We start from the raw sequence: 19,586 nt of genomic DNA, 5'->3' as shown, positions 1-19,586 counted from the left end.
AAGTTCACAATAAATTATGTGCATCGTCTAAAATAGGTTCAGGTACCTAAATGGTAAATATACATAGAGTATCTACATAATGTAAATTTCGAATTTCAGCATGCTCTATTGAATGAATCGCATTATAATGTTATTATTTATTCAAGCATTCGTTTTAATTATACTATGTACTCTAGATATGTGGTTTTAAGAAGAAAGTAAATAAGTTATATAATCCATGTAATTCATTATTGGCTCAATCTTGCTATCGATGCATTCGAGAAAATTGATTAGATTAGTTAGTATCAACAAATTATTCCTTCAACCCAGAACAACAAATTTTGATGTGAATATACGCTTAGAATTTTTAATTGTTTTTTTTTTTTTAATATTACATACTACGAACCTACTAAATTGTTTTATTAAAATTTTGAATTTTAATTTAAGACATTGATCCGATATGGCTGATGAAGAAGATCCATGGGGTTTTGATGAAGGAGATAGTGAACAACCTGCTGCCCAGGATACTTCAACAGCTGCTCCTGCTGCAGGAGCTCCAGCTGAATCTGGTGAGGCTAAAGCCGAAGCCGCAGAAGCTGCTGCACCTGCAGAAGGTGAAGAACAAGCTCCACCACCTCCTCCACCAGAGGACGATGGTTACAGAAAACCGGTTCAATTGTACAAACACTGGGTCAGGTATTTCTTATCAAAAAAAAAAAACATAATTAAAACCTAACTCTTACTTAATTTTGAATCTTAATCCTAGGCCGAAATTCCTTCAGTACAAGTATATGTACAACTACAGAACCAACTATTACAATGACGTTATTGATTATCTTGATAAAAAACAAGTAGGAGTTGACAGGGATATTCCAAGAGCACAAACGTGGGCTGAAAGAGTACTCCGAACAAGCAATAGCAGGTACCTACCATTAACTTCCTGAATCCCTTTCATTATTTCAGAAAACAAGTAATATTAAAAAAAACACTTCTGTTCTTTCAGTGCTAGGTCACCAAGTCGGTACTCGCTTTCAAACAAGAAGGATACACATTTGGTTCAGACTTTAGCAGCCTCGATTAGAACTCACAATTATCATACCAAGGCTTACATTAATCAAAAATACTCTCGTGTTTTATAAATTAAGGAAATTTGTTACTTTTGAAAACCCTTTATTATATACCTAAATATTTGAACGAAATATAAACAAACTACAATTGGTATCAATTTATTTATCAAAAAAGTGTCAGGTAGAGCGTTATTGTATCATATGTGAATTATAATAAAAGTAAATATAACCTCAAAGAGCATCAATCGTAAATATTTTTTAATATTCAAATAAATACCAATTTAAAGATTGTGTAAAAATTTAATTTTTGAGACTTATGTAACTATAGAAGCTATTTGATCTAGCAAAAATATTTGTGGGTGTGGGGACACTTTTACACTTGTGAATTTGAGATACATTTTTATGTAACATCATCTTCATCACTCTCAAGTATCTTGATATTAATTAAATCTTTTTTTTTTCCTGACACTATCTCTACAAAAATACCTGCAGCATTTTGCAATTAATTTCTTCTTTAAACAAACACCCACAATAATCTTATCCTCTCCTCAAGTCTATTTATCCCATTCGAACTATTTATATTATATAGTATAGTATCTATACTATCTATATATATATGTAGGTATGACAAAATAAACAAAACAAATTAGCTCACAAGAAACGCACAAAAATTATCCGATTTAAAAATAACTACAATGCGGGGTAAATTCGATCAAAAAATAACAAAAGCTTTCAGTATTTTATTGCAACTAGGTAGCTTTGGACCATTTTAAAGAATATTATTCTCGAATTCGAATTCTTAGATTTAAATAATATAAAGTGAGTGCTAAAAAACAAAAATACACATAAAAATATACTTAAGTAAATAATGTAAAAAAACTCTATTATCATAGTCAATAATTACATAAAACATATTTCGACAGTAAGATTTAAGTTTAAGAAATAAAATTGTAAAGATTCAAAAACCACGTAGTGCGGGATCATACCAAGAAATAAGTTCGAAATCGTTACCTAACCTTCACACTTTTTTTTCAAAAACTACCAATACTCCAAGTGATTCAAAAACCCAAAGGTTTTAGAGTATTCTACTATTAGTTCGTTAGATTCATAACTGAAAGGAAAGGAAAATTACTTTTCAAAATCTAGTTCGAGTTCATAAAAATGTAAAAGTTCGGAGGTTTTATTTTCTTTTATTTCGTGTCGATCTATTTTTGCAACCATATCAGTCACTGGCTGATTTGAGAAAAAAAAGCAGGAGTCATCGGTTTTTTTTTTGGGAAGTGTTGTAAGAGTTTTGTTTTCATTTTCATTTTTATTTTCATCAATGAATAATGATTTTGATCAATGAATTATAAATTTTTACTACAGAATTAATATTGGTAATAATTTATACGTCTTCATATCTTCAAGAATTTTTTAATTATCATCTCACAAGATATTATAATCAGGGTCAGTGGTATAGTATTTTCATTAAGCTGGTTTAAGATTTTGCGTTTTGAGACGAAGAATAAAGATCAAATATCACTTTTTAGAAGATATAAAATGCGAAAGAACAATTGAGAATTCTATTTTTAAAATCGAAAAGGAAAATATATTTTATAAAATGTTCTTATTTTTTTTGGTGTATTGCACTGTTTATAAATTGAAGAATTAATAAGAATTATGAGGTGGATGGATGGATGAAGAAGAAATTTTCTTCAGTGAATATAAACATATTTTGTTTGTTTGATGTTGAATTGTAAACAAATTGTAGCAGGTGCTAAACTTTTACTTTTTTTAAAAATAAAATTTTCAATTTTTTTCGGTCGGCTTTTGCTAGCAAAAATGAACTCTAACCAATGAAAAAATTGCAAATAATTGCTTGTGTGAAGTGTAGGTGTTAAGGGCAGAACTTAAACATGGATGGAACATGCATTTTTATTTTAATTAATTCAAATAATTTATTATGGCGATAACATAACCGAAGGGCACGTACGAAAAAATCAGGAGAGTATCGGAATCCCGCTTTTTAAAATACCGTTTTTTAAAAATTCCGAAAAAAGTTGTATAATCTCGTCTTCTAAAACACCGATTTTTTTAAATCATCCCGCTTATTAAAAATCTCGATCAACTGCATTTCTGCTTTTTAAAATTCCGACAAATCCCGTCAATCCAGCTCTTTTTGTTGCAAAATACGTGCATTAAACTAAATAACAATAGGAGTCCAAGGTTTCTATTTTAAATAACTTTACTAAAATATTATAATAAAGTAATGAGTTTTGTTTTTACTGTACATGGCTTAAAATCACCAAGGTGCAGAATTGGCTTTTCTAGCAATGTATTGAGTATACATAGTTTCTATTAGAATCACTTTTTCAATGTATGTGTACACATTATACCTGTCTAGGTGTTACGTACAATCTATACAACAACTACTTACGTGTCACTTTATAACTAAATCCAAAACTCACAAGAGCCTGACTGTAAACAAAACATGAATTGCAATTTCTTGTACCTGTTCGTATGCTTTTGTTCTTGTAAACTTTAACGAAAAAAATAAACTAAACGTAATAACTCCATGTTTGCGCTGAAAACTTGTGCGAAAGAAGGAATGTGATTGGATTGTATTAGGTACCATCTACCTTAGAATAACATTCCATCATTATCATCATAAACATGTCTTTCTCTATCTATCTGCATAAAGTTGAGCACGCCAATGAACTATTCTTCATTCGATTTAGACACCTACCTAACTACCCAACCAATAGGCGATCGCTTTACAATTTAAACATACATGTTCTGCCTCTTTCTTATCTTCAGATAATTTATATTACATCTTGCTTCTTCTAATGTAAAATTAAAATAAAGCTATCCAAAGGAAAAAGCTTTGAACGAAATAGTTGAATACACAAACAATTGTTTTCGTTAAGTATACTTACAAGTATTTTTCATTTCCGGGATGAGATGTCCTAGGATGATTTGTGTCTTGCGATGAAAAACTAGCTTACCGACAAAAAATGGTGTGTATTCGATAAATTCATCAAATACACAAACCCTTTCCATTAACAAAACGAGCCCTTCCCGTAATTTTATCGTAAGCGACATTTTCAAAAAAAAAAGAAATCTTAGTTATTAAAATTTGCTAATAACACATTGAAGGCTATTGCCATTTCTTAACTTAAGCATAATTAATAATTTTTAATACTGACTATGGGTACAAGTTGTATCAAGGACCACCAGTAAACTTTTGATTTGTCGTTTACGATCAAATTTATTTTGGCGCTTACAATAAATTTTCGGGAAGAGCTCGATAATATTTTCTGAGTATGTAATATTTGTATTATAATAAAAAGTTAAGTTGTTTCAACAAATTATAAATTAATATTCAATAAAATACAATTTGCATAGTCTACGGAAAATTCTCTTTATTTTGACACCTTATTTGTTGAAATTAGTACCGTATGAGAATCGAAAAAGGGAGACATGCTAACGAAATAATTATATACGATGCTGATTAGTCCAGACTAAATTTCATTGCAAAAATATTTTTACGAAAAAATGGAAAATTTGTATACATACAAAATTACATAAGAAAAACTTATTTTACAGGTATATTTTTAAATCTTATATATGTAGGTACTTTTTAGATTAGATAGATTTTTTATTTTATTGGCAAAGAGAAAGTTACAGAGTTTACAATAATTTTAAGCCATTGCACAGCACAGAGATATGATATCAAATTGTAACTTACAACTGAAAAATAATAATTAGTTTCTAAACAGAACGTGTAATATCCTAATATTGTAGTTTGAAGGAAAACATTGCAAAGTAAAAACTTTTATTCGAATTTTGTTTATAATTGTATCACAGATAGGTAATGCTTAAATTTAATAGAAATTAAATTTCGATGATTTATTTTATCAGTGAAAAAATAAATTTATAATTAAATAAATAGATAAATAAATAAATAAATACAGAAGTGAATAAATAAATAAGTAAATATATAAATAAAAAATCAATAAATAAATAAATGAATAAATAAATAAATATGTAAACAAATAAATACATACACAAATAAATAAATATAAATTAGTAAAGGAGAAAAAATGTATAAATAAATAATTAGACAACAAAAAGAATATATAATTCGATACATTAATTAATAAATAAACAAAAAGTACATTTTATGATTTATAAATAAACAATATAAAAAAATAATAAATGCACAAGATAATAAATAATACAAACGTTCATAACAAGATGTATGAGAATACATTACAAAAAAAATGTATTTGACAATTTGTTAAATTAGGTTTCTAATTAAAGAGTTTTCACTCAATACACATTTTCTAGAAAAAATTTAATTGAGAATTTCAATTTTTTGGTCTATTTTAAATACGTTTGTTGTCTCTTAATCCAGTCGTGAATTTTATTTCTTATTAAACTTGAGTCAACAACCATTTCGTATCAGTTTTTGTTGTTTTTTGTAGATTTGTTTTTTCAAAGAAAGTAAATAAAAATTCCAAACAATATTTCGTATATGATAAAATAGTTTGATTTCAAAATCTATTTTTGCTAATGAGATTTTAAGTCGAAAACAAATTTTTATCAATTTAGCAGCATTTCTTGAAAATTTTCATTTCTTATACATATATGCACATTCAGATTTGATTTTTCTAAGACAGTGTCTTACGTGTTGAAACCCAATTTAGCACAAAATGCAATCATTTTGAAGTCTATACCTTAATTTACTCACGATATATCGAGAATCAAATGTCAATTTGTACCTTATTTGCATATTTTAATATTTTAGATTTTAATTTTTATAAAAAATCTGGCTGTTTTATTTTTATATAAATTTAACTGAATGTCGAAAACCATATTTTTGTATAAAGGTAGTATATTTAATTTTTGAAAAGATATTTGAGTCGAATATAAATTTTGAATAACTCTAAGTAGTGTTTTTTTATAGGTTTTTAGTTTTTGAAAAATTCATTTTTTTTTAAATTTTACTGAATATCAAAAACTGTATTCTTCGATGGAGACAATTATTTTGGAGATACAATCAGTTTTTGTTCATTAAACATTCAAGATGACAATAATTTTTTTCAATGTTAGTTCAAAATTTTACTAGTTTGGTAATTCAAATCATTTTAAATAGCTATTGTAAAAAACCGTCCGCTCTATTTTCTTGAGTGTCCTTGTTGCATCTTTCTGCATTATTATCTGTATACAAAAATGTATTTAAGTCGATATCTCTAATGATTCTTGAGATTTGGACGACGAAAAAAGCTTCCCGAACATACGAACGTACGTAAGCACACACGCACAGACATCTCTCTAAAAAAAAATATTTAGATTCTAGGTACTTTGAAACGTCGGGAAATTTCAAAATTTTCAATTCGACAAATAGACCGATTACAATAACTTCCAATGGGAAATTAAAAATGTGTGTACGTTTAATGTTTCGAGAGAGAAAAAAAATGCCATTTCAATTAGAAAATAAATATTAGTTTTAACACTTGCACAAAACAACAAAATTAATTTGCTGCAATGTCATGTTTTTTTTTCAAAACAAACCACTCTTTGACGACAGGAAATGGCATTGGAATGTTTCATACATATTGATAATGTGTTGTTAAACTTGTGTCAGGAATCAATTATTGATGAAATGTTCTTGAATAAGACTGATTCGGTTTTCTGTTTGTAAATTTAGATTTCCGTCAAAAATAGATCTTTTTTCGTGGCACATGAAACACTATTGAAACTGTTTTGCCATTTTTTATTGTGTTAGTAAAACTTCTACGAGTAGCAGGTGTTGACGAGTATAGTATAGCTGTCGAATTTCCATATAAACAATTTTTTATCATTATATTAGTATTAATGCAAAGAGTGGTAAATCTGCAGATTTGATCTTAAATCAAATATAAATCAATTGATTTTGTGAATTTTGTGTTTCGACAGATCAAGATGAAAAATAAATTGATTTATTTTACCAACGGAAACCCTTATAATTTATTTGACAGATATTATCGATTTGTCGATTTATTTTTTAAATTAGTATTGTAAATATTTCGAATAAAGTAGATATATTTCCTATTTACAAACGCCTTACATTAATATATTTCAATAACTTTCAAATCACTATTGCATCTTTCAAGTCCAATATGACAAGCTCAAAGGATTTTCTCTGTTAATTCTTTATGTCTCATGTGAAGGTCATTTAGAAACAGACAAAAACATCTATCTGCATCTAATGGTGCAGAAATGTACATCTTGTTCTCTAATTCAGGGTTGGTTTATAAACCATATTCTCCTTCAAATTTGTAGTGAACACAGCTTAAAATACTAATAATGTTGGTATTAAAAGCTATTTTTGGTCTACTTAGTTAGTGGAACTCCGAGTTGATTAAATATTTTGAAACTGATCAATCGATATTTTTTCTACCGAAATAACCAATGAAAATATCTTTCTCAATTTTTAGAAAGGTAGGATTTTTATTGAACGGCTTTACAAAATGTAAGCGTAAATAAGATCATTATTTACAAATTTCAAAAGTAAACTTGAATTTGTCGCTCAAAATCCGAATGCAAAATGTATGTCAAGTAATTAGGTAAATAGGAAGGTTATAGTTGTTTTCATTGAAACTAATCATAATCAGTGAATATATTTTTAATTTTCAGAAATTATTTGGTAAAAAGCAAAACTCTCACAAAATATCAAGAAATGCACTGAGTTCGATTTTATAAGAATGAAATTAGTCACTAGGTTAATTATTATTAATTCTAAGTTTTATATCTTTTAAGAATGCAATAACTTGTGCCTTTAAGTGTTGATAACTCTGATGGAGAAGAAAAGTCACAACTAAATAGATACAGGATAGCACGTGTAGGTCGACTTTTGGATTGATTATTTGCTCGGACTCAGCTAATAACAGAGAAGTGTCAATCATATGAGTGATTGACATATGCAAATCTTTATTTTCCATGCCAATAATTTTGACAAAATGGCTAATCTTTGAATTGATTTGGCAGTATGCCAATTTTTTTAATAAACATTTCAAAAGCAAATTTTATTTTCATATATATTTCAAAAAAGATCTTAAAGAACTAGAGTCTAGAGTGACTCATGCAACTGTCAACAATCATGTCTGGTGATATCAAATAAATCCTCTGGCACCAACAACAACTATTTCACTGCGATCTCTGAAGTTATTTATGTTATGGCATTGCAGAATCTAGCAACAGATTGTCTCAGTAGATAGTTGTAGGCTTCTGCTCTTTGGCTTTTATGTTTTCATACTAGTTTAAACATGTCTAATAGAATACCTTTTTGGTTTATTTCAAGATAATAATGGCAGGAAGACCAAGACGAACCCGCATTTATGGCGCTAACTATAACATTGGTGAAAGCTACTATAAACCAACTTTGGATAACCTTGATAGGAAGCATCTTGGAAGGTTAGTATAAACCCTAATGCATTCCGAAGTACAAAAATACTTTGACAAATGAAAAGCACCTACAATAAAACATGATTTTGTTTTTAAAAGCCTAAACTCAGATTCGGAATCAATTGGATTATCAAAACCAAACAGAAATATTGATGACTTGCTTAAAGGCAACTCGATTTTCCAGAAAGGATTACACGACGAAGAGCCTTCCATATTTGACTATACTCCTAAGGAACCTATTTCTAGGGCCTCCTTACCCATTTTCGATGATGAACCCGAGGAAGACGTAAATATATGAAAAATAAATTCGCACGTTTTAATAATGTTACTTTTGTGTACAATTTAAAGATAAGAAGTTCAATGCGACGAATGGGTGATATCAAAAGAGCAAAAAGTCCATCATGCTTTTTGGATGACTTCACAGCACTAAAGGAAAGAAATATGTCAAATAGCTCGGAGATAACAAGTCGTTTCTTAAAACCTAAGGTAAGTTTTTGTTTTTTAAATCCTTGGCTTCAGAATTCTTCCGTTTTTAACAACAAAAAAGGTCAACCAATATTAATTTCTTTCTTTCTTCAATTCTTAGATAAGTTACGATTTTGATGATTTAACTGATGATTTGAGCGCAGCTAAAGCTGACATATTTAAATCCACTTCAACTGCTACATCAGCATCCTCAAGAGCCAATGCAACTAAGGAAAGATTGGCTAATATCGAATTTGAAATGTCAGAAAGGCTCGATAAGCAAGTTCAAAGGGAGAAACGATCAGCAAATCTTAAGAAAATTCTAAGTGAAAGTGGTGTTGAATCTACCAAAGTAGTTAAAAAAGTGACGTTTTAAATAACAAAAATTTAACTGCAAAATTATAATTAAAAACTTAAATTATGATACTTACGATTGCTAAGAGAATGTTAATTCTTATTTATAAAAATATCCTTTGTAATACATCTAACAAAAATACTACAACTGTACTCAGGTTCAGACTTAAATAAAACACCTTATTTATCTGTTGTTTTCTTTTCTATATAACGATTAGGAATGTACGCTTTTATTAGTTAGTATTGAACTGACCGTCCCGTCAAGCTGGTTGATGGTTTATTGGCTTTAATTGTTTCAATTTTAAGGGATTGTTTGCAATAATGTAAAGTCTTGTATCCAAGCTAGCTAATTGACATCTCCAAGATTTCACGTCTTGGTAATTTAGAAATTTAACGGACTTTGGAAATAGTTTTTCAATACATTAGTTATGATACTGACTGTGTCACGTTTACAAGCGGGAAACAGCTTTCAATACCTATGATTTCAATCGAAACCACAGATGGCCCACACTTTATATTAATTTAAGATAAACATTATATTCATTGACAGAAACAGACCCCTCTTTACCACTGGGCCCAGGCCCAGGTCACCGAAATCACTAGGGGCCCCAAATTGCTGAAACATCACTTAACCTCTATTAGTCTATTATTAAGAACAAAAATAAAACGATACAATTTTAGATGCATAAAGAATAATCAGAATTCGTACTTTCCTTGCTGAACAACAACCTTTGCTGAGCAATTTAAATCACATTCCCTACGAAATTAGATTCAAATTAAAACACATTAATCAAATAATTATTTCACATGAAAGCAGTTCTGCCCCTGGACAATCTATGATGAACTGTATATAGCAGGAACAAAAGTGACAGGTGGAGTAAATACTGAATTAATATCACAACATCAAAATGACGTACTCGTAAGTTACTGGAGAAATGTGTTGAAGCGGATTGTAGCTGTTGTAAAGTTTTTAGCTTCGGGAGGGCTTCCATTTCGTGGTGACAATGAGATCCTCGGATCTTCTAATAACGGGAATTATTTGGGATGCATTGAGTTGCTTAGCGAGTTTGACCCGTTTCTCATAGATCATTTAAGCAAATTTGGAAATCCAGGAAGTGGTCATGCGTGTTATCTTTCAGCAAATATCTGTAATGAATTTATTCATGTCATGGGAAGACAGGTTTTGAAAAAAATTGTAAGAGAAGTCAAAATGGCAAAATATTTATCAATTAGCGTTGATAGTACAACCGATCTGTCTCATGTTGATCAACTAACATTTATTATTCGTTACGTAAAAGATCACGAGCATGTTGAAAGATTTTTGGACTTTATTCCAATTAACGAACATAGATCTGCTAATTTAGCGGAAACCATACTGAAGATTGCAGAGGCCAAAGCTACGACAACGCGGCTAATATGTCAGGAAGGTTTTCTGGTCTGCAAGCAAGAACAAAAGAAAAATGTAAATTTGCCACTTTTGTACCATGAGCAGGGCACTCATTAAACTTGGTAGGAGTACATGTCGCTGAGTGTGTCTTAGAAGCAACCAAATTCTTTGACCTTATTCAAAAACTGTATATGTAACTTTATTTTGGTATTTTCTCATCGATAAAGTGATGGTCGGCGCGAGCTGATGATCTAAGCACCTTATATAAAGGTCATTAAGAAATTGAAGAAGCTTTGATGTCTTACGATTTAGGACAGGTAAATTTAGTCTTTGCAAAACATTTCCAAAAACAAAATATTACCCTGGATGTTGCAATCAATTTGCTGAGTGGGATAGATGAATTTATAATTGGGCTTAGGGACAATTTTGATAACTTTGATCATCAACCAGACAAAAAAAAAAACGGATTTCGAATATAAGGACCTTTCTGAAAGTATGAGGTGTAGATGCTCACTCCAGACCTTTTTTGACGTCTCTGGACCCTTAGTAATTTTGACTGTCGACATTGTCGACACACTAAGCGTTCATTTGAAACAAGATTGGCCAACGTTTTGACTTTTTTTCGATTAAAAAATCTGAATTCAGAATGCCTAAAAGAACTGCAAATCTTTTGCTTAATTTTACACCAAAGATGTGAACGGAGATGAACTACATGCTGAATTCCTGAATTTTAAAGACTACTTGAAAACTATCGACACGAAAATGAAAAAACTGACAACATTCTAGAGGTTAGGTTAGGTTATGTTAACGTGGCTGCGGATTAAAATCCACGCACATAGGCCAAGAGAAAGGCCCATTGTGATTCCACATGAATCTAGAGAATTACTTCTTACTAGTCGAACCATTTTGAGCTTTTTATAAAGCGAAGAAGATATTTGATATCCTCTTTAGCTAGTTCACTGGGATTATCAAAAGAGTAGTCCCCAGATGAAGTTTGCGTCTGAGTGAAAGAGCAGGGCAAGTGCGGAGGAGATGAGAGATTGTTTCCTCTTCTTCTTCGTCCATACAGCTCCTACAGAAGTCATTTGAGGCTACACCAAGTCGTATTGCGTGTCTGAATATAAGACAGTGTCCCGGAAGAACACCTATTAGGGAGCTAATATGAAGTCTGCTTTGAGATAAGAAGTCCTTAGAGCGCTTTAGGTCCAGTGAAGGCCATATGAGTTTTGTGGCTGCGCATGTTGGTAAGTTGTGCCACCTAGAATTTGCTATCGCAAAAGTTGTTTCTTTTAGCATAAGTTTACATGTAGCTATCGGTATACCTATATTCTCCCTTTCAGGTGTAATAGGTATGACGTTTCCATTTTTAGCGATTTCATCGGCTCTACAATTTCCTGTGATGTCTCTGTGGCCCGGCACCCAACAGAGGTGAATGTTAAATTGCTGCGCCATCTCCATAAGAGACGATCGACAATCGAGGGCAGTTAGATATTTGGTTGAGACACCGTAAAGGGATTTGATAGCAGCCTGACTGTCAGAGAAGATGCGGATATCAGAAGTTGATATCAAGTTTTCTTTTAGCCAGGAGAGAACCTCTTTGATCGCTAAAATTTCCGCTTGAAAGACGCTACAATGATTAGGGAGGCGGAATGAGATGCTTAGATTAAGCTTTTCTGAGTACACACCACTACCAACTCCCTCATTTGTCTTGGATCCATCTATATAAAAATGAATACTTTTGTTATCCAGGAGTTTTTTGTCTTCCGATTCATCTCTGGATTGAATGGATACCTGGAAGTTTTTTCCAAATAGGGGTTAAGGAATAGTGTAGTCTATGTATTTTGGCATAGAACCAAAGAGGTTCAAAATGATGGAGTGCCCCACATTGTTGTTGGTCCTTTGAGATGAGGCGTCGAGTCTTATCGCTGGGGTGTCAGATGGAGGAGAGTGTCTAACGCTGCTGAGGGTGTGGTTCTCAATGCCCCGCTTATGCAGAGACATGCAGTGCGGTGGACTCTGCTAAGTTTGTCGTAGTATGTGACTTTCTCCAGTGCAGTCCACCATACTTGTGGAGTGCCTCTACTGACAGACCTTTTTGTGCAAAAATCTCCCAAACTAGAGTTGATGATCCTGCTTTTTTTAGCATTAGATTAATCAACTCACAGATGGAGTATTTGACGTTTAAGGTCGGCATAGCAGAAGTGATAGTGGATGTGTCGACGTTGTTGAAAGCGCCCTCAACATCCAAGAAAGCCACCATAGTATATTCTTTTTCTCTAGGGAGTAATTGATAGTTCTTACCAGAGTGTGCAAGGCTGTTTCTACCGAATTCCTTTTACAGTAAGCGTGCTAAGACATTGATAGTCTCTTCTCAATGTTTTTACGTATATGGATATCGATCAATCGTTCCAGAGTTTTGAGAATGAAAGATGATAGGCTAATAGGTCTTAGGTCTTTAGGGTTGACATGCGAGCATTTGCCAGCCTTGGGAATGAAAACTACCTTTACATCTCTCCATCGCTGAGGTATATAGACCAGAACATTCGAGAGCTTTATAATAAAATTGAACCTGAATTTTCAAATGTTAAAATTGCACTAAGAATTTTCTTAAGTATGATGGTGACCAATTGCTGTGGGGAACATTCCATCTCTATGTTAAAAAGAATCTAAACGAGCTCAGGACTACAATGATTCAAGAAAGATTGACATGTTTGTCGCTTATAACAATCAAAAGCAACTCCTCAGAGGCATCGATTTTGAAGATGTGATCAATGATTTTGCTAATCTCAAAATTTCTTTTACCTTAAAAAATATCATCTGTGTCACTATATCGTTCTTTAAATTACATTCTCAATAACTTACTTAATTGTCTGTTATTTAAATTTTGTTTATTTTTGAATTTTTATATAAAATATTAATTTTTGGTTTTTATTTTTACATTTTTTATATTTTAAATGCTGCAATAACTATTTATCTTTTTTATGAATTAAAAACAATTAAGATGTTTAAAAATTAAAAGCATTAATATCAATTCAAAGTTATGTGATTTTTTCTGTATACCTGTATTACACAACATAACATGTTTATATAATAATACAGGAGCCCCATTTTCGAAAAGTGTCCAGAGCCCCCAAAATTGTAAAGACGGCCCTGGACAGAAACTGACAGTTTTAGGTAAAGTAAAATAGATTCAGCTCTATACTTCGATTCGTAAGTAAAAACAATTGTACAATTATTTCCAATTCTAATCGAATTGAAAGGAAATGTTTTTAAACAAACTTTTGCAACTTTCGATTAAAGCGTTAAGACCCAGGAGTTTTTCATGAACAATTACAAACAACAAAAAGTAAATTTTCCATTATTTGTTGATAATGTGACTATAGATGTGAAAAATACTACAAACACGGAGTTTTATGAATTTAGATTATTGGTTACAATTTGTTCAACAGCATCTTTGAAAAAATACGGTCCAATGATTCCACCAGCGTACAAACCACAACAAACAGTGCATTTTTCGGGATGCATGGGCAGTTCTTGAACGGCTTCTGGTTGCTCTTCACTCCAAATGCGGCAATTTTGCTTATTTACGTAGCCATTCAACCAGAAATGAGCCCCATCGCTGAACAAAATTTGTCGATAAAAAAGCGGATTTTCTGCCAACTTTGCTAGGGCCCATTCACCGAAAATTCGACGTTGTGGCAGATCATTCGGCTTCAGTTCTTCCACGAGCTGTATTTTATACGGTTTTACACCAAGATCTTTGCGTAAAATCTTCCATGTGGTCGAATAACACAAACCCAATTGCTGCGAACGGCGACGAATCGACATTTCACGGTCTTCAGCAACACTCTCAGAAACAGACGCAATATTCTCTTCTGTACGCACTGTACGCATTCGTGTGGTTGGTTTAATGTCCAATAAAGTAAACTGAGTGCGAAACTTGGTCACAATCGCATTAATTGTTTGCTCACTTGGTCGATTATGTAGACCATAAATCGGACGTAAAGCGCGAAACACATTTCGAACCGAACACTGATTTTGGTAATAAAATTCAATGATTTGCAAGCGTTGCTCGTTAGTAAGTCTGTTCATGATAAAATATCAAAGCATACTGAGCATCTTTCTCTTTGACACCATGTCTGAAATCCCGCGTGATCTGTCAAATACTAATGCATGAAAATCCTAACCTCAAAAAAATCACCCTTTATATAAAACTGAAATCAAGCAAAAGAGGAAATCTTTGATACGGTTAGGCTTCGAAACTTCTTATCCAATTTTCATGCAATTTTTCTTAAATGAAAGAGGATATCAAGGCAGGTTTAAGGCATAGATAAAGTCCGATAATGTTAGTAAATAATTTGTTATTTATCATTGACTCACTGATCCCAAATAGCCTAAAAAACCACAAGATCTCTGCTGTTCAGGAGGAAAAGTTTTATGGGCAGAAATTTCTGATCCACCGAACCATTAAAAAGTCATTTGAATCATTCTCATCGAGATTCTAAACATTTTCTTGATATGATTCGTGTTTACAATTCTGCTTTCCAAATGACGTTATTCGGTGCCAATGAAATCAGACGTGGAGATTGTATGCCGACATTTAAAGTTTAGGGTCATGTCTATCATTTAGCTGGATCTCTTTTACCAAACAACCCTAACAAACCGAAGTTTTTGCAAACATATTTCATGCGTGTTTCGGCGAGCGAATTACAATGGCGAATGTTGATATCCCCAAATACTAACATTTTTTTATGACTTGCAATATTTGTTACATTGAAGCCAATTTAAGGAAACAAATTAGAAAGTTTCGAATTTGTATTAAAAAAATGAAAAAAGCCTTCTTTTCTACCATCGTAATGTCATGTTTGATTAAAAGCTCGAGTTCGAAATTTTTACTAATTACAAATTTTTGATACGTAATTGAAGACAAGGTTCTGCATTTAAAGGAAACTTATTATCAATTTGACGATCTCTTATTTAAAGTCTCTTTTTAAGAACCTTAATATTATCTCTTTATCTTAGAAACAAATTTTATGAAATAAATTGAGTGAAATAGAAATTTTAGTTGTTTTTGACAGCAAACCAATTTTTGGAAAAGGTCGTTGAATTACTAACAAATCTTTAGATAAAATCTTTATTTATAAAACTTAACTGCATAAGCATTTTGGCTCATAATGATCCTACCCCCCCCCCCCCCTGGATAGTCCATTGGTCAATGAATTTGTGCTGCGTTATTGGAAAAGGGCTGATTTCCTGATTCATATTATGTTCTTGGTCCATCCCTCTGTTAAAAGTAGTACTTTTGGCAAAAAAAGTTCAATGAAGTAAAATATAAATTTTGTTTTCATATATAAAGAATAAGTCAAATCAAATCAAATGGGGTGGCGCAACAGTCCGTTGTGAACCAGGGCCTAGTGACTTACAACTCTCAACCATTCCTGTGTGCGAGTAATGTTGTCAGGAATGGAGGGGACCTACAATTTTATGCCGAATCCGAACGGCTAGTTTGAGAAAGCACTTTTTCATGACAAGAATTACTCTTGAAGGATTTGTCAATTCCTCGCAAGAGGCAGTACCCGCGAAAATTAATTTTTTTAAATTAAGGTGGCACAGGCAGGGATTGAACCCAAGACCCCTTGCATGACAGTCCAACGCACTAACCATCATGCCACGGGTACTACATAAATAAAGAATAAGTAATTACAAATATAATGGGAGTCATATCCATTAATGCAATACGATAGTTTTGAATTCAAGAGAATTCCTAGGAAAATAAAACAAAAATTATCTCCCTGGGGGGGGGGGGGGGTCATGACCCCTACAACACCTTCTCTACATTGACCCAGTACAGATTTGATATTGGTTGGACTGAGGTCTTCCAAATGAAATTATCGATCACCAAATTTGTCCAAGTTTACAAATTCATCAAGAGCGTGTTCTATTGATGGCTGCCATACAAATACTGAACAACGTAGCGTCGTCAAACTTCAAACCTCGCCTGTAAATTTTTCTATCACATCAGGTTTTTAAAATATACCTAAGATAAAACTCAAAATATCACTTAACAATAAATTGATAAAATTTTAAGAATTATATTTTCTTACTTACATCGTTCCTTGAAAGTCTCATTAGTTACATATGAGTCTTTATTGAATTTATATAAAGTTTCGAGAAAAACTTGAATATTATACTCTAATAGTTTTGGAAAAAATGTTTTGGACTTAATTTTTAGTGCTAGTTTCGAAGCCAAACTCTAATTTTAACTAATGTTTTAAAGAAATACCGTTTTCAACATTATTTGTAATATACAGTGACGAGTAAAGGTACTCTATTATTATTTTAGGTAAAATCAAAAAATATACGAAAATAAAATAAAAATGTGAGTTAATATTTTAGTTTTAATTTATTTTTCATGAACAGAATATAATAAAAGACAAAAACAGAAAAAAAGTAATTCATTACACGAAAAATACATGACAAAAAATACGCCGTAATTTCACAGAACAAAAGTGTAGGTAACTTTAAATAAAACATAATTTTTTATTCATTTTGTTTAATTTAAATAGTTTAAACTTTAAACTTTCCCTTTAATCTCAGAACTTCTCTTAAACGATTTGACATTGAGTATACTAGTTTAGTAACATCTGGAGATATATGTTGCCATTCATCAATAATAATTTGTTTCAATTGAGTTTTGTATCGTATCTCATGGTTCCGAATGGGTTTTTCAAGGTGGTGTCATAAGTGTTCAATGGGATTCAAGTCAGGACTTTGTGGTGGTGTAACAAGCATGTGGGGAGTATTATACGCTTTCCACGTTTTCAGTGTTAAAGCGGTGTGTTTGGAAGCGTTGTCCTGTTAGAAATAAAATGTTTCCGTGATCCCCAGTTTATCGGCGCTTTGGTGCAGGTTTTCTTTTAGAATGTTTAGATAAACAGTCTTATTCATTATTTCCTCTATTATTACAAGTTTCCCAACACCGGCGGATGACATACACTTCCATACCATTACTCCACCACCCCCTTGCCTCACAGTTTTAACTGTGTTTTCGGGATTAATAGCTTTTTCCTTCGTTCTCCAAACATTGTGTTTACCATCAGAGCCAAAGATGTTGAATTTAGACTCATCTGAGAATATGACATTTTCCCAAAAGTCGGAGGTTTTGTTTTTGTATTCATTAGCAAATGTTAATCTTTTTTTCTTATTAACATCAATGACAAAAGGTTTTTTACGTGCAACGCAATTCTTAAATTCAGATCTATAGAGCGATCTTCTAACGATCCACTCAGAAACGGTTTTGTTGAAGCTATTCGCAATCTCGTGGCTATTTTAGGAACACTTTTAAAGGGGTATTTTTGAATGATGCTTTTTATTTTCCTCGCATCCCTCTCATTTAACTTCCGAGGTCGTCCTGATCTTTGCTTATTTTTTACCCCTATTTCATTTTTTAAACGATTTATAACCTTCTGTATTGTTGGTTTCGACCTGTTCACAATTTCACCATTTTCTTTATAAGATTTAATTTTCTAGTGATATTTTTTTCTTCCACTGTTAACTCTTTTCTCGTCATTTTGCTTAAACTATTTGCACGTTATAAATACAAAATAAGATACAAGAAACAAAGCACTAATGACTGATTTTGTAAAATGCATTAAATGAAAACAAAATATGCAATATTGCTTGAGAATTTTTTTTCTTTTTTTTGCGTTATCCATGTGATGTAATAAATAAAAATAAACTAAAATATTCATTATTTTTATCAATTCTTGTTTTTATTTAGTAGATTTTCCAAATTTTATAAGTTTTGACATAGGTTAAAAACACTTAATATAATAGAATTTTTTTTAGGAACAAAGCCTTTTTCTGCTGAAAACCATTTAAGGAATTTTTTTTAAGACATGGTAAATGTAACAACTTTAGATTTTTTTAAAAATATGATATGAAATAAATAAAAATATTTCAACTGAATATTAAAGAAAAGGATTTCGATCTAGAAAACCATCACGAATTTAATTGAAAAAAAAACTTCTTCATAAATTAATATAGCATAAAAACATGAAGTGATACATTTGTTTCGAAGTCGGATTTGAATTAAGGCCAACAGAACCCAATAAAAAAGTCCAATTTCTTTTAACAAGTTGGAAAACCTGTCAACCTTAGATATCGATTGAAATTTCAGACGTTCGAATTTACTAAGCAAGAGAAATAGCATTCTAAAGCACGAAATTTCTGACTCGTGAGCAAATGTATTTAGATAAATCAAATTTTTTGTTTTAGTTTCCGGATAATAAATAACAAAATCCTTTTTTTTCCGCATTCAAAAGATTTAATTTTAAAGAAATCTAAGGAGCCTAAATGACCTATCAAATGTTTTGGTAAACATTGTAAAATTAAAAGAACATACTTCCTACTCACATACCTATACCAAAGTTCAGTCTTTTACGAATGTTGCATCCTCTTACAACCACCAATAGTTCTAAAATTGAACATTTGGCGGCCATACTTTAAAGTATCGCAAATGGATGCAGTCCTGATCAATTTTCCAACGTAATCTACTTACACATCAATAAATCAATATTTTGACTGCCAGGCTCAAAATGATTTCTAATATAACTTGTATTTTTGCTACATAGCTCTCAGCTTTTAATTTGTTTCCTTAACCAAAAAGAACGACACTATTTTAGAGACAAAATACGTGATGAAGAAAACAAAACATTTCATTTGAAAACTCAATAAACTAAAAATGATAATATTGTGCTAAGGGAAATGGTTTGCGCATTTGAATGAACTTATCGAATACACACTATTTTTTGTCGGTAAGCTAGTTTTATCCCAAGACACAACTCATCCCGGAAATGAAAAATACTTATAAGCATACTTAACGAACACAATTGTTTGTGTAT

General features: G+C 31.5%; 2 protein-coding genes across 2 annotated transcripts; both read left to right on the top strand.

The window, feature by feature from the left end:
- The first annotated feature begins 170 nt into the window (after positions 1-170).
- LOC129947855 (flightin) lies at positions 171-1,291 on the top strand. Its single transcript, XM_056058593.1, has 4 exons — positions 171-325; positions 427-675; positions 746-901; positions 983-1,291. Exons 2-4 carry the CDS (start codon positions 440-442, stop codon positions 1,116-1,118), a joined length of 528 nt encoding a protein of 175 aa, XP_055914568.1. The 5' UTR covers positions 171-325; positions 427-439; the 3' UTR covers positions 1,119-1,291.
- A 427-nt stretch (positions 1,292-1,718) lies between these two features.
- Positions 1,719-9,485, top strand: LOC129947854 (uncharacterized). Its single transcript, XM_056058592.1, has 5 exons — positions 1,719-1,865; positions 8,374-8,486; positions 8,577-8,763; positions 8,826-8,963; positions 9,064-9,485. Exons 2-5 carry the CDS (start codon positions 8,380-8,382, stop codon positions 9,316-9,318), a joined length of 687 nt encoding a protein of 228 aa, XP_055914567.1. The 5' UTR covers positions 1,719-1,865; positions 8,374-8,379; the 3' UTR covers positions 9,319-9,485.
- Positions 9,486-19,586: the final 10,101 nt, after the last annotated feature.

Source organism: Eupeodes corollae, chromosome 2 (genome assembly GCF_945859685.1).
Source record: "Eupeodes corollae chromosome 2, idEupCoro1.1, whole genome shotgun sequence".
In the NCBI taxonomy this organism is placed as follows: Eukaryota; Metazoa; Arthropoda; class Insecta; order Diptera; family Syrphidae; genus Eupeodes; species Eupeodes corollae.
The sequence above is the reverse complement of the archived record's forward strand: the minus strand, read 5'-3'. Positions and strand labels throughout refer to the sequence as shown.

Coding starts and splice junctions, on each gene's coding strand:
- LOC129947855 (XM_056058593.1), top strand. CDS start 440: ATGGCTGATGAAGAAGATCCATGGGGTTTTGATGAAGGAGATAGTGAA. Junction 676..745: donor TTGTACAAACACTGGGTCAG/GTATTTCTTATC, acceptor TCTTAATCCTAG/GCCGAAATTCCTTCAGTACA. Junction 902..982: donor CTCCGAACAAGCAATAGCAG/GTACCTACCATT, acceptor CTGTTCTTTCAG/TGCTAGGTCACCAAGTCGGT.
- LOC129947854 (XM_056058592.1), top strand. CDS start 8,380: ATGGCAGGAAGACCAAGACGAACCCGCATTTATGGCGCTAACTATAAC. Junction 8,487..8,576: donor GATAGGAAGCATCTTGGAAG/GTTAGTATAAAC, acceptor TGTTTTTAAAAG/CCTAAACTCAGATTCGGAAT. Junction 8,764..8,825: donor ATGATGAACCCGAGGAAGAC/GTAAATATATGA, acceptor TACAATTTAAAG/ATAAGAAGTTCAATGCGACG.